At 37.4% G+C, this 15,651-nt stretch overlaps 1 protein-coding gene and 1 non-coding gene across 2 annotated transcripts; both read left to right on the top strand.

Moving 5' to 3' along the window:
- Positions 1–1,069: 1,069 nt before the first annotated feature.
- On the top strand, positions 1,070–7,884 carry snx15 (sorting nexin 15). The gene is made up of 7 exons (XM_041985801.1): positions 1,070–1,299; positions 1,969–2,125; positions 3,602–3,717; positions 3,961–4,240; positions 4,324–4,497; positions 5,101–5,298; positions 7,306–7,884. Exons 1-7 carry the CDS (start codon positions 1,201–1,203, stop codon positions 7,443–7,445), a joined length of 1,164 nt encoding a protein of 387 aa, XP_041841735.1. The 5' UTR covers positions 1,070–1,200; the 3' UTR covers positions 7,446–7,884.
- Positions 7,084–7,165, top strand: trnal-aag. Its single transcript has one exon. It is a non-coding gene; the product is annotated as a tRNA-Leu (tRNA).
- Positions 7,885–15,651: the final 7,767 nt, after the last annotated feature.

The following is a 15,651-nucleotide window of genomic DNA, read 5'->3' as shown; positions in this document are numbered from 1 at the left end:
GAGCTTAGGAGGTGGTGGAAAGGAATGTTGTACAATATGCACAGCTGGAACTTCCTCAGCAATGCAGTTATGTCTGTGGTTGCTGTCTTTGTTCTTTTGTCTTCTATTGTCTAAAACAGAATATGTCCAAGACCTCTGTATGCTTATCTTGTTTTTGCACCATCTTTGATGCAGACTTTGTTTATTATGAGGAGTATAAACATAGATTTACTGTGACCAAATGGGGGAAAATATCACAACACAAAGTAAAAAAAAAAAAACACTAGGAAAAACTTTCTTTAAACCTTTAGTGTCTGTTTGCATTGCTCTTTGGTAAAAAGTTTATTTCATAGCACCCCCTAGAGTATTTTAACTCTCACTACATCTCTAGGCCACAGACATTGAATGTAAAGTTTGTGATTTAACAACATAATCTTATGTGTAAAATGCTGACCTTATTTTTTAAAATATAATCTTAATTTTATTTCAGAATAACTTCTTAAATAAATTCAGGACTTTGGTGATCATTTTCAATGTGTTTATCAATCTATAATCTAATTTAAAGGTATCTAATGAATCAGCTTCTAACTAGTATATTTTCATATAGCTGACAAAAAAAGTACCTTTATAATTATATTTAAGACTTTGAATTGAGATATAAGAAGATTTCAAATATGTCAAAAAAGACTTAATAAGTTGTCACTGTCACTGATTACACACATCTTATCTTATTCTTATCTTATTGTCTCATTTATTTAAAAGATAACAATGTGGATAATATTTTCCAACAGGAGATAACAATCAAAGGTGAATGAGTTAAAGCTGGGTGTAGGGTCTTCAGTTTGTATAGAATATAATTATAACATCTATTTACACTGTTTTGGTAAAGTAATAACAACTAATGCGATTTACTTCAGCTTGCTTGACTTTATTTCGGTAAATGTAATTAAGGTATTACAGTTAAACATGTTTTGAATAATATTGTCTTTTGCATTATACAGCTTCTAACATTTATTGAGCTCAAAGACTACTACAATGAACAGACGGTCTTTGCGTCTCTTCAGACATACGTAATCACGCATTAGCTTACGTCACCAACCAGGAAACGAGTGCATCCATGGAGGGGAGCGACTGAAGAATCACAACAGAGCGCCTAATTACAGCATTTTTGATAGTTCCGCTTTTTTTGCCGCTGTTTTTTTGTTACCACCGACAGCGGACATGTCACGAAAACCCAAAGAAGAATATTATCGGTTCTTTACTGTAACCGACCCACGCACACACGAGAAGGGACACACCGAGTACAAAGTGACAGCAAGGGTTGGTTTACATCATTTTTTTTTAAATCCATATGTAGTGTTACTTAAATGTATGGAAAACATGAATTATGTTGTAATTACTCTTGTTAAATTTTTGGTTTATGTTCTTTCTTTCCAAAATGCTCTTTCTGTTTAAATACATATTAACAAAGTGTGTTGTAATATTGTTTTCTGTTGCTTGTTACACCAGAAAGAAGTGTATTATTGGTTTATACACTACCGTTCAAAAGTTTGGGGTCACTTTGCCATGGGATTCAATAGGGAATTGACCCCAAACTTTGAACAGTAGTGTATGTTAAGAAGTATTTCAAAGCCTGCCCAAACATAGAGAAATAGACAATGAGCCTTTTATTTGAGGCAGTAATGCCCAGTGAGTGAGCTGGTGTAAGAGCTTGTGATTGTGTTCTTGCGCTCCAGCACCCCCATGACCAAAGTAATACCACATGGTGTGGACAGGCATGCGTATAAAATCAGAGGATTTATTTGTTGGTGTAATTCAAGCCTTCATCATCTTCCCTCGTGTTTAAAAGCAAACATACTGCCAAGAACTTATTTCTCTTTTTTTAGGTGATCAGTCTCAGCACATAATATTACCAATAATTAAAACTTTGGCATGACAAAAGAACCAAAAGAAAACAAATCAAACCTTCACCTTGTTTGTGGTTTGCAGTTTGTGTCCAAGCGTCATCCAGATGATGTGAAGGAGGTGGTCGTGTGGAGGAGGTTCTCAGAGCTGAAGAAGCTCCATGGAGAGCTGGCCTACACACACAGGAACTTATTCAGAAGACTAGAGGAGTTTCCACCTTTTCCACGTGCACAAGTTTTTGGTATGTTGAGCAAAGATTGGGAAATAGTATAAACCAACACAAAGCAAATTTAACAATATAGCACAGTATAACAACAACTTGATTAAACATGCTTTACATAAAACATGAAAAATAGAATGTATCAACAAAATTACATACACATTTGCAATAAAAGACAACGGACACAGTGCAGTAAAAGTAAATCATAGTGTGCAAGCTAAATGCAGTGTTTTCTAAGAAAGTGCTAAGATTGGTATTAAAAAGAAAAGTAGTAGTAGTAGTAGTAAAAGTAATAGTCTAAGCGGACCTGCATTTTTCTGTTGGTTCTTATTCCATTCAATTCAGCTTTATTTGTATAGTGCCAATTTACAACAAAGTCATCTTAAGACACTTTCCAGACAAAATCAGTTCAAGCCTCTCCATTGTGATCCAATAAAAACAAATCCACAGTAGTCAGGTTTACATTAACTGTGTCAATACAAGTAAATTCTAGTCAAATATAGGTCATCTTTTTGACTGAGACTAAGCCAGGGTAGAGGTCTCAGAACCGCATTAATCTGATCCATTTTTCTGGTCTTTGTGAGGACTCGAGCAGCAGCTGTCCGATAAATCTTTTATACCTGCAAATACACTCTTAAAGTAAAAATGTTTACTAAAGATAAATGCGTTGACCAGCTTTTCTAAGTCTCTTTTAAGACTTTTTCCTTTAATTCTGAGTTGAGGTGACAGTAAGTTGACTTTTTAATTGACTTGATACAGTCACAGCACCGCTATGATTTTTAGCACAGATTTAGATCATCCTTCCTTTGCTCTAAAAATGTATTTCTTCTGTTTATCTTAGTTTCTGCAAACTCATTCAAAGCCTTCACCGAGTTGTTTGATGGGCTGCAGAAACTTGTTAGAGAACAGGATAAATAATTCTACATGGCAGATTTTTTTGTCCCCCATAATCAGAGCTGCTCATGAAGCCCCAGTATCATATAAAGCTTTGATTAATAGCTTTGTTCTCCAGTTAGTCTTTTCAGTTATTTACTAGCGAGGGTTTGTTTGTTCCAGTTTCTCTGTGGTCATGAGTCTTGTGACAATCTTCCTCTGCCTGTGGCTGATTTTTATTAGTGGTTACCAATACACCACTATAAAGACAACAAATAGGAAGAGGCCTATTAATTCAGAGTCCTTACTTGGAATGAGTTTTCATTAAAGTGATAAACTATTACATTCAAACAGTCCTGCCGATTTGGATCAGAAATCAAAGTGCTTGGCAATTAGTAACAGAAATAGGGACGTTGATTAGATAATTATAAAATGCTACAAATCACAGCCACAAAAATATCTAGAAAGAAAAGCAAAAAGTTAAATTGTAAGCTTTACTAGTCTTTCCTCCTTTTATATATTTTTATTGTATTTTTCAATAATTCTAAGCACCATCACCTGCATTGTCATTGCGCTCATATTTGTCTCATCTTTGTCTCTTTTTTGTTTTTGTTTTTCTTTTAGGAAGGTTTGATGAGGCTGTGATTGAGGAGAGGAGGAAGGCAACAGAAACCATGCTTCTGTTTACTACCAGCATACCTGCACTCTACAACAGCCCACAGCTCAAGGACTTTTTCAGAGTGAGAAAACACACCCGCACAGACAAAGTGAACCGATCACACACAGAAAAAGTTTGTGCTAAGCTACGAGCCATGCTATCACTGAACTGTTTGTCATTCATCTGTCATTGCCTTTCTCCTTCCTGTTGCACATTTTCATTTTGCTCTCTCTGCTGTCCTTTCCCACAACCTCTCCTTATATTCAGAATTCCTCTCCGCTCACTTCTCTTGCCACATAACCACTTTCTCCTTCCCTTCTTTCAGGGAGGCGAAGTCACAAGACCTCTAGATCCCACCCCTCTGTCCTCAGCTGGGCCTCTGCCTCCCCCTCTCATCCCCCTGCCCAAGCGGAGGGCCTCAGATTGTGAGCCTGCAGAAGAGGAGGAGGGGAGGGAGGCTCCCACCTTACCTCAAGATCTGGGCACCAACCTGAGCATAGAAGTGGGGGAACCAGAGGTGGCAGCTGAGGCCTACAGCGAGATCGGAGGATCTCCAAGAGAAGAAGAGCGAGAAGAGCTTAGTGATACGGAACAAGATGATCGAGGTGCAACTGGCAGAATTTACAGTACTCTGTCATTTCCTCTTTAAAAAAAAATGATCTTACCTCTTGGTCCATATTTCCACTAGTTCCATCTCCTGACCTGTCCCCCGAAAGACACCACCAATCAGAAGAGACCCAGGAGGAATTTGATTCATTGTTTGACTCTGTGGCAGAAGATCCAGACCCATCCCCAAAGGAAGAGGGTCCTCCTCCTCTGTCTGATAATGATTTGGCTGTCTTTGATCCCTGCTATAAACAAGGTAAAACAAAAATTAATGAATTTATTCTTAAGAAGTCATTTTAATTTTTCTTCCAAATCTCTGTTTCCAGTTTCAAACAAACTCTGCATCTTTACAACCTGACGTCATCTATCAGTGAGGAACCTTTTGCCAGATTGAAATAATCTTCGTGGTGGTGCAGCAGAGTAGTTTGAGGTGCTGTACTATAGCTCTCAGGGGAGGAGTTTCAAATCCCACTGCTACAGAGATAGCTTCCTTTGTCAACTTAAATGTCCTTTGAGAGAAACCTATAAACCAGAAAATAAATTTATTGGGATCTTTGCATGTTCTCCCTGTGTAGGAGAGAGGGTTCTCTCTGGGAACTCCAGCATGCATGTTAGGTTAGTCGGTGACTCTGAATTCTTCCTCGGAGTGAGTGTGAGCATGAATGGTTGTTTGTTTCTCTGTTTTGGTGATATGGTGACCTGTCCAGGGTGTTTGCTGCCTCTCGCCTTTTAATTGCTGGGATAGGCTCCATCTTCCCTGCGACCCTAAAGTGGAATAAGCGGTATAGAAAATGAATGAATGAGCTATAAATGTAAATCATACTTAATCTTCTGTTCAGCTTTACATTTTCTGTTTCAGATAGGTCAGATTCCTCCACTGACCACTCGGAACTCTTCTCGCTGCCACCAGCCAGTCTGGATGGAGGCGACGTGGGTTACTTAAACCAAGCAGCCAAGGAGCTGAAGGCTGCCATGGAGAGGGAGAAGGAGGGAGAGTTTAGTTCTGCCATTCGTGGATACAGGACAGCGGTGGATATACTGATCACCGGAGTGCAGGGTGAGGAAGAGAGAACTGGGTGTACAAAATGTTGGGTGGGTAGCTGGAGAAGGGGGAGTACCCAACACTCCATTCATATATAAGATATCCCACAAATATTGATAGATTAAATAGGAAGTTATTGTCACAGCTGTGGTTCAGTAAACCCCTTTAATTTTTTGGATTTTAGCAGTTTACCTGCATGCACTCTGTTACTAAACAAATTATAATGCAGATCATGAAGACATTCAACCATAAAAACTGCAGGTTGCGTGATAATGCACCATTTGTAAGAGAAAAGAATATTGTGCATTTAAATTTACTGCTGTAATGCTTTATTGACCTTCTGATCACACGCTTCCATGCTAATAAACAGCTGATACACTGACATGCACACACGCAGGAAAATGTCAGGCAAAACACAACAAATGTGACATTTAAACATGTGACATCACTGTTTTGGTCTTGTATTTATTACCCCAGTACACAACTTGTTTTTCTTCCTCTAATTTGTTAAGTCACTAATCATAGCTTATCAGTCATAAAGTGGTCAGAGGGGCTGCGTTTAAGTCTCTTTTGTCAATGTCAAGCTGAAGATTTCATGCACTGTGTGGTTCATTTCAACATAGTTTACCAAGCAAGTTTAATTTACAAAGAAATGAGAAAAATGGGTCATTAATAAAAAAATAAAGGCTGTTAGGGGGATTGTGACTGAGTGGTCCAAGATCCTGTAATAAAGCTCATCATCTTCAAAGGAGCCACTATCCCTGTTATGATGCTAAACCAACATCAGAGTATCCCAGTCCCTTTTATAGCCTCACACCGAGAAACATTGATTTGCTTTTCATCAGTAAGGTGGCATAAAGGCATTCTTATGAGTTGATTGTAAACGTTTCAGCCTCCTCTGGAAACATACTTTTTCCTCATAGTTTCTACATGGAGGACTAAGTTGTAGTAGATCAGCATCTATGATGTGTCAAGTCAGGGGACAAGTCTGTGTAGTCATATAAACAGCAAGTATACAATCACTGCTGAGAGCCTCAAGGACATCCTCCTGATGATATGCCATTTCCTTCCCACCAGTGCTTTGCATGAGGATTCAGTTAGTATTAGACTTCTGCTGTCAGGCCACAAAGTCCCTCTCCTGCTGTGTGTTCCTAAGTGCTATTTTACAGTGATGATAAATTGTTGTGTGACCAGGACTTGTTGTATTTATGCCTTGAAGCAAAACAGACGTACCCTGCCTCTGTGTTGGTGTGGTGTTGGATTATGTCCTTTACCTTGATGGTGTGGCAAAGTAACCTTGGTGTGCTGGATTTAGATTATGGCTTCTAGGCAGGTTATGGAGAAGAATCAGAATGCAGCAAATGGCATATTACACCATGTTTTTTCAAAGCTATTTATACTTGTCTAACAGACTGAAAAAGGCTTTAATCAATAATAAGCAAGTAAATTAAGTCATTTTTAAAAATTGTTTGCTGTGGAGCAAATTGTTCTTTCATTTATCCAAGATACAGTCAGAGCACAACCAGTTAATGTGTATATTAACTTGTCAGGATAAAACAAATGAATAAGTTGGCTCCTTCTGGTTTGATTTGAACAACAAAGTCAGTTAGACACAAAATAAACTGAGCCTAACAAACACAGTAATGTGATATCTGCTCCTCTGCAAAGATGACACAGCTATTCAGTAGGTTATCTGTAGTCACGCTGCAACCCCAACCCCCTTCCTATCTTTGGATCTAAATTTAGAAAGTCAAAGGTATTTCTCTTGCTGTGTTTGACAGTGATTTTTAGGTGGTATGTGGTAGCGTGGCCGAGCGGTCTAAGGCGCTGGATTAAGGCTCCAGTCTCTTCGGGGGCGTGGGTTCGAATCCCACCGCTGCCAGTGTTTCTTTTCCATACTAAATGTGCTTTTAAAGAGACTTTAAATTATGAATACATTCAGTACATAAAAGAGTAAAAAGATTAAAGTTATTTAGTCTCATCTTTCATCCCCCACCCGCCCCGTTTTGTGTCTGTATACAGGAGAGCCTGATCCAGTGCGCAGGGACTCTGTGATGAGAAGGACGGCTCAGTATCTGAAGCACGCCGAGATGCTGGTCAATATACACTCCTCACCCAGCCACACTCACACAGACACAGACACACATGCACAGGACCCATAGACATGCACATGCTTCCATTATCCTGACAGTTTTCATTCATGAAGAGAGATCAAAGACAAAGAAGCTCAGGGCTGTAGCGTACACACACACTAAAAAGCACAGTTTACATTGACAGCATTCACACAGAGTTACACGTTCGAATTCCTGAAGAGAAATCTGCTTAAGTAAAAATTACTACTGACACAGGCACACACTCCGGAGGTACACACTACTCTGCACAGTTTCTTTAACTGTCTTTGTTCAATGAAAATGTGTAATTTACAAAAATCTGAAAATGTGGACACATAAAGTAACTGTTAACTTATCAGACAGATAATCCCCCTTTCCTACATTTTATGTTCTGTTGATAATGATCTTATTTTGAATACATTAATCTGTATGTATATCGATGATTTGCATTTTGCACAATGTTTTGTTAATAAATCTGATTTTAATTTAAGTCAAACGTGTCATTAGTTCTGTTTTGAAGCAGCAGCATGCTAGCTGCAATCAACACTGTTTGGTAAAGCATAAAAAAAAACGTAGAGTGCCACTTTTTTTCTGTCTAGAATAGAAATTCACATAATCCATTTCCCTGACAAATTATAGGATATGCACCGTTGCACAGAAATTGATTACATATTTTTAATTAAAAGTGCCATGAGCCATTAGGAGTCGTGTGACATTGTAAAATCTAAACATGAGCATAATGTGATGGTTGGTAAATCATTTAAATCCAGAGACATCATAATGTGTGTGTATCACCTCAGCATCAGCAGCAAACACACACACAGAAGTGAAGTCCGCAGACTTTACTATTATGAAATCCCAGTCCTGGGCGGCATGCCACACTGGCTGACCACTCCAAACCAAGTCCTTCTCTTTCAAGAAAATAAATAAATAAATAATAGTAGATAATAACAAATAATACATTTTTATTAGGGCTGTCAAAATTAACCTCTTAATGGATCAAAATTAATCTGTAAAATGTTACAATTTTAGTGCGTTAATGCATAAGCACCAAAGTTATTACTCATGCTATATTAAAAATCCAGATTTATTATTATTATCTCTGTGAGTGAAGCTGATTTTCGAATTGTCAAGGTTGTTAATATAATCCACTAAAACCACTTTATCCTCCCAATTTAAGAAGTTTCTGACATGTTTCAAGTCTTATATTTTACACAATTAACCACTCAGTATTGGTAGTTGTGGCTCAAAAAGTTTGAGAACCACTGATCTACAGTAATAAAAATCATTTGGCCTTCAAAGTGCAAAACCAAATATTAACACTTTAGCAATTAATTAAAAGCAGACATGATTCTGTAATCAGAATTACTGCAACAGTTTTAACTTTAGTTAAAGTTAAAACCCTAAAACCACATAAACAAAAGAAAAATACACATGCAAACAAAATCCAGAAACATGTCCAGCTTATCTGGGCCTGAACTTATTTAAGATGGACTTGAGGCAAAATGGAAAACTTTCCCATGGTCTGAATATTTGAATTCATCTCTTTATTTATTTATTTATTTTAATGGTAATCATGGATGACATCCACTTGTCATCCACTCTGGAATGCATGAGTGCACATGATATGAGCTATTCACAGATAACATGTCCTTTTCATTGGTTCCAGAGAGAGTCTCTTTTTTAGCTTTTTTAATATTTATATTTTTATTTATCTTTTATAGACGTCATAGTTTCCTCTACAATCTTGGAAACAAAGAGTGAGGGGAGAGGTGTTGTCTGGTTGCAACTAGAACTGATTCAATTTAACACACTGTTTATTTAATAATGTTAAAGGTGCTGATTGTTTCAGCAAAGCCAAGCAAAAGACACTCCTGGTCCAATTTGTTTAAATTTGAAAGCAAAACGTCCCTAATTTCCATATCCTATATATTTTCTGTGCACAGTTTTAGTAAAACATGGTCCTTAATATGATTTAGAGATCATTATTAATGAAAGGCACTGGTTTTCTTTTTCTTTTTGTTTTACAAACTTCTCTGCCAATCCACTGTGCCTTTCATGGTGTATTCCCTGATAAAGTGATTAATATTCTTAATGATTTAATCATATCAGAGCAGTTTACTCTAGTAAATGCAACTTAAAACATAAATCTGCAGTATTTGAAGGGTTTTGCAGAAGCTACATGGTTCCTGTGAGAGGTGCTGTTGGTTCTTGGATGGTGTCTACTACATATCCTGGGCTGTAGAAATTCTTCATCCCCTGCATTAAAATCGGATGGATGTCTGCTTTTGGAACAGATTGAAACATAAAGTGATAACCTGCAGATGGAAGGAGAAAACAACTGTTGATGAGCATCTCTTTCAGCTGCTCTTTATTTATTTATTTAGTTCAAAATGCTTAACAAAAGTTCACTGCTGCAGAAGTGATTCACACATTCCCCATCATTCATTTAGCTGTGACTGTATCACAAGGTATCCCTCTTTCATTGCTTGAAATGAACCAGGTTAAGTTGGAACAGTAATACGATAATTAGTTATATATTTTATATATTGTGTGCAATCTCTAATATTTATAAAATTCCATGCATATACACCTAAAGAAAAAAAAAAACAGGATTATTTTCACAGTATTTTCAGTGTTCAGTTTAGTTGGCAGAAAAGAGAAGAGAGACTGCCGCCAAAGAGCAGAATCCCTTCTCTGGAGAGGTGGGGAAAAAGGATGGATGGAAGACGGGAAACAGATGGAGGGGTGACAAAAAATTGAGGCTGGCAAAAGCAAAAGGCTCCCCTTTCCCTCACCAGATGAGTAAATGAGGGGTACCGGGGAGTGAGAGATAACAGGCAGGATAGAAGAGAGGAAAAAAGAAAGAATGAGATTAGAGGATAAGCAGAGATGATCCCTCCATTGTTACAGGGATGGAAAAAAGGACCCTCCCTCTGTATCTTTCTCTCATGCTTTGTTTTGACCATTGTAGAGAGCTTGAAGTGGATGGAGGGATTGCAGAGCAAGCGAGAGATAACATTGCTCCATCCTGTTATATATACCTCTTTTCCTCTCATCTCTCCACCTCTACCTTTCAATCCATCTCTCCCTCGTTGTAGCGCTCCACCTGTGAAATGCAGAGAATGTGAGATGGAGAGAAAGAGACAAAGAGATGGAGGGTGGGGGGGGACTCATAACATTAACATGCTGAGAGTGTCAGCACTCTCCTCCTTTTCTCTCCCTCCATCCTCATCCCTCTTTCCATCCCTTCCTCTGTCTCTTTCTCCTCACTGGTCACTGCAATTATACCATCAAAACACTCCAGCCTGAGAGCATAATAGCTTCCCTCTGTATGTGTGTGTGTGTTATCATGAGAGATCAAAAGAAAGAGGTGTGTGTGTGTGTGTGTGTGTTTTTGTGCATAATTTAGCGCCACACATGGTGCATTAAGTGTGCATGTATGACATGAAGGGCAGCTGTTGGTGTGTGAGTGTGTATGCCAAAACTGGATTTACAGCATGTGTGGGTGCATTTGAGAGTATTTGAGTCTGTAGCAGCTAGAAAAACTGCTTCTCCAACCTCTGACCAAACATACTCTTAAACACACTTCAGTAGACCCACTTCATGTGTGTCTCTTCTGAGTTTCTACTTTCACACACATACAAATCCAAACTAATGGATGCACACATGCATATAGTCACGGCTTGGAAACGCAAACCGTTATGACCTACATGCCCACTGGGTCATTGTTAAGCCAAACAACACACTGTGACACCTTCGTCTGTCTACACACAATCTCCTGCTTTCCCTGTTTTTGTTTTTGTACCCTCAACTTCCTGTCTCTTTCAGCTCTCCATGTATTCCATTTTTCCTCTTTCTCTATCGCTCATAAGCACAATCTGCCCTCTATGAGCTAGTTATCTCTCTGTGTCCCTTCTCTCTGTCACCTTGCCCTCAGCTATTTGAGCTCACTTCTGCCTCTCATACTCCCCCCATCTCTCTCACACACACAAAAACCCACTCATTCTCTTTTCTGTCAGCCTCATGCTTTGTTCCACCTTGTCCATCTCTTTCTCTATTGGTTTATATCCGTCGTGACACATCATCAGCCTCTCAAGGTTCCTTTGAAGCACCGTTAGTATATAGAGAAAAAGTATACAGATCATGTCTTTAAGCAGAAAAGCTGCATAGTAAGTGAACATCTTGTTGCAAATAACTGAAATAAAATATGTCTAAATGTCTAAATATATTGTATGATGTTTAATGTGTTTATTTTAGTTTCATTTATTAAATTGTACTTTGCCGTATGTATCGTACAGGCTCTAGTTTTAGGACTTCACTGTTAATCTTTTGGTATGTTTCTATATTTCTACATAAAGATGATTATAACATCATTTAAATTATTTCAACATGTCCTTAACGTACATAAAAAAAAACAATTAAACAATCATGACTAAAAAAAAACACCATCAACAATCAGAAATGCCCACACAATAATTGTTAGGTTATATCTGCTAAACGCTCCGAGTTTACATATAAACACCTGAAGTTTTGCACAACATCAAATCAGAAATGGACAGTTTTTTTTTTAAATACAAAACTTGTAAGAGAGCATCTGCATCATAGACAAGCTGCATGAAAAAAAAACTGTAAGACTTTCTCTGGATGTAGAAGCTGATTTGAGAGGGAAACTTATTAGTATATAGAGGACCGTAGTGCAGGCTGAAACACTGGACACAGACCAGTTAAAACTTAAATACACTTATTAAAATAATAAAAAGGGCTGGTTGTCTATTAATCTATTCAAACATCATTTGCATTTATTCATGGTTGTGATTCTGGTTCCTTTTTTAGATTAAAGTAAGGATTAATTAGTATATTTACCCCTAAGTAAATATACTTCTTAATCAGCTAAATCATCCACCTTATTCACAAACAAATAGGTGCATCTGTCAGCTGTGACTATAAACTGCGTCTTTGTATTTATACCAGTAATAGCTTATAAAAGCTTAAATCACTGACGTGAGCTGGGTGGTAATTATCAGTGGGTTTGTCATGATAATTTGCCTCTTTAACAATTAAAATACTTGTCTTATTGACTTACATGAAGGTATAGATTAATGCAGCTCTAATTTATATCTTATCCCCCTCTTGTTGTAAAACTAGTTGAAGCACTATGTTTTTTATTACCCTTTTTTTTTGCTTCCCCTTCCCCCTCTTTCCCTTTTTCACCCTATCAAACTCTGCCTGTAAGTAAATCAATAAACATACACTTTATGCCATTTATTGATCCTTTCATATCTATCTGTTCCCCACCCCCTCCTGTTCTCTCTTTCACTGCTCTCTCCCCCATCCTCTTCCTCACCTCTCTCTACCTCCCCTTTGAATTTATAATCTGTTTCCCTCTCTTTTTCTGTCGGTCTCTTTTTCTTTATATCTCCCGCTGTGGGATTTCCTATTTATAATGGCTGGCATCTTCGTGTGTACATGTGTGTGACAAAGTGAGAGCAAGTGTTTGATGTTAGTCTAAGTGGTTAACATAATACAAGCCCTTAGAGAGATGATGTTCAGGCACTCATACACTTACACAGACACAGACTTTCATGCTTTTTTTTTTTTTGGTAAGCTTTTCTGTGTACGATTTGTGCTTTTTGGTATTCTGGAGGCTGTGCAGATAATATCCATATTATCTATCAGTTTCACACTCTCACTATCCACATGCACATACACACATTTGTTCCTCAAGCTCCTTCCTAAAAGGATAAAACCCAGCATTATCTTTTGTTATTTATTATTGCAGATGGAGCCATCATTTCATGACCCTGCCATCTCTCATCCTCCTCCCTCTGCATATGTTTTTATTTATTCAGACCTCTCCCTCTTTCCCTCTTTCCTACCCTCTCCTCCTCTCTGCATATTTATTCAAACACATCTCCCTCTTTTTTGTCTCCATCCCTCCCCACTTTGGGTACAGACTCCCTCTGTACCCATGTGTCCAGCTTTTGTTACCAGCCTTGTTTCCATAACAACTGCGACCTTTCACTTGGTGCATAACCATTTTTAATCAGAAGTAGAGAGAGACAGAAATGAGATGAGACAGAGAGGGAGAGGTGGGGGGTTGGAAAGAGTAACGTTACTCAGGTGATGCACTAGATTGGTGAAAAAACAAATTATCCTCAGTGAGATACATAAAAGAATAAAGCAACAGAGCGGAGTGAAGAATGGAAACTGGCCCTGGTCTCGTGAAAGCCCGCAAACAGGTTTTTGGTGAATTTAATGTAGATATTCTCAGCAAAAGGCTTAAGTTCAAACATCTTATATGTTTACCTGAAGTCAGGAGCATCAGAAATATTTTACCTTTTTGTTAAACATATTATTGGCTAACTTCCATCCTCCCCTCCCTTTTCATTTATCATCTAATTTGCCTCTTTTCTAGATCGTTTACCTTCTCTGACACAAACCAATCTTACTTAACAGCTTGGTTTGCAAAAATAAATGAAAAAAAAAAAGTCTTAACGGCATTTTGTCATATAAAATAAAGGAAAAGATTAAATCACCTCCTAATTTGAATTTTGAAAGCAAATACCTGCACAAGCCTAAGTATGCAAATAAGTATGCAGTTAAAAGAGAGAGCTTGAATGTGTTGTTGCACCTGAGTGAAAAATTGAAAACATGGCATACCTCAACACAAAAGCTGTCAGTGGCATTGGGAAAAAAAGTGAAACTCATTCAATAAAGTAATTCAATGCAGAGTGTGGTGAAAGATGTTGGTAGTTACAGGGGGCAAAAGACTAGACTGTAAACGCAACACAGGAGCCAGTTACAGGACAAGGTTGAGCAGACTTTACCTCTTAAAGAAGCTAAGCTCATCCAACGGCTGCAGCAAGATGTTCTGAGTCTGTTGTTGAAAGTACAATCTGCTTCCTGCCCTCAGTTTGTTCAGCGGTATCAGAGCCAGAGACTTCAAAAACCGAATGAACTGATTAAGATGGCTGGCTTTGTACTGGGGACAACTTTGGAGCCACTGGAACTGATTGTATAGAAAAAAATGCTGCACAGGTTGCTAAGTACAATGGCCAATTCTTCACAGCCACACAGCAAAGTGAGGAAACGACATAATGTGTTCAGTCAGAGGCTTCTTCAAGCACGCTCCAAGATGAAAAAGTATTGCTTTCTGGAAACAAGACTTGACTGTGAATTAATTAATAATAACTTCTCACAAAAAATTAATAAATAAAAAAATTCTACAACATTAAAGTTATCCTCATGTAATAAATAACATATTTTTCATTTAATTTCATACAAGGTAAAGTACCGGCGGAGATGTCAGTCATTATCTGTACAATAAATGCACAAGTGGACATTGAGATTGGACACTTTTCTCATTCTAGGTGTGTTTTTTGATAATAAAGTATTTTTTCAATATGATAATGCATATTACCACAGACAAAAGGTGCACAGCCCATATCTCAATATGTGTTTAAGATAACAGTAGAAAATGAAAAACAGAGCTCTATCTTTTACAGTTGATCTGTCAAGAAAGCTGGAACATGATTAATGAACAAATAAAATAATAATAGAATAATAAATAAAAACAAATCACATCATATCCCATTTACAAATTTTTAAATACTCCTCACAATCTTCACTTTTCATCTGAAAAAACTATGTAATTTAATCTATGATGTTAAATAATAATTAAGCCTATAAGTGCAACACTCTAAAATAAGATAAAGTTTGGTTTGAGTCCCTGTGGTTTTTTTTTCAAACCTTTATTTTAAATTTGTGTTGGGGCTTTTCTTAGAAAGTGTTTAGTCCTTACTGAACTGTATGAAGATATTGTAGCTCTGTGTTTATATCTGTGCACAGTTTCAAAGCTGGATCTCAAAGAAAGATTCCTGTGGTGAGATAAAATGGTTAATGAATGACAAGCTGGCATTCAGGGGTGAATTTATCTTATTTACAGTTGGTGAGAAAATTCTACAGAAAGTATGTGACTGCTGGCAGTTTCAACACTTCAGAGGAACTGAAGGATGTTGCAGATATTTCCATGTATAAGTGGCAAATAGGAGACATCAATAAAAGTGTTATTATAAAATTATAAAACCCCATCATGAATAATAATAATAATAATAATAATAATAATAATAATAATAATAATAATAATAATAATAATAGCAGTTTAACTTTAAAATAATAAAAATGAGTGGCAGCGTTGTTATACTGACTGTTCAGGGGAGCATAATGTGTGTTTGTGTGTGTGTAGCTGTCTGTG

The sequence above is a fragment of the Melanotaenia boesemani genome, chromosome 5, assembly GCF_017639745.1.
Source record: "Melanotaenia boesemani isolate fMelBoe1 chromosome 5, fMelBoe1.pri, whole genome shotgun sequence".
Classification (NCBI taxonomy): Eukaryota; Metazoa; Chordata; class Actinopteri; order Atheriniformes; family Melanotaeniidae; genus Melanotaenia; species Melanotaenia boesemani.
The sequence above is the reverse complement of the archived record's forward strand: the minus strand, read 5'-3'. Positions and strand labels throughout refer to the sequence as shown.

What these genes read in the sequence shown, in the direction of transcription:
- snx15 (XM_041985801.1), top strand. Translation starts at nt 1,201, where the DNA reads ATGTCACGAAAACCCAAAGAAGAATATTATCGGTTCTTTACTGTAACC. An exon ending in AGCTCAAGGACTTTTTCAGA is followed by an intron (nt 3,718 to 3,960) that starts GTGAGAAAACAC and finishes CCCTTCTTTCAG; the next exon opens with GGAGGCGAAGTCACAAGACC. An exon ending in TGATCCCTGCTATAAACAAG is followed by an intron (nt 4,498 to 5,100) that starts GTAAAACAAAAA and finishes TTTCTGTTTCAG; the next exon opens with ATAGGTCAGATTCCTCCACT.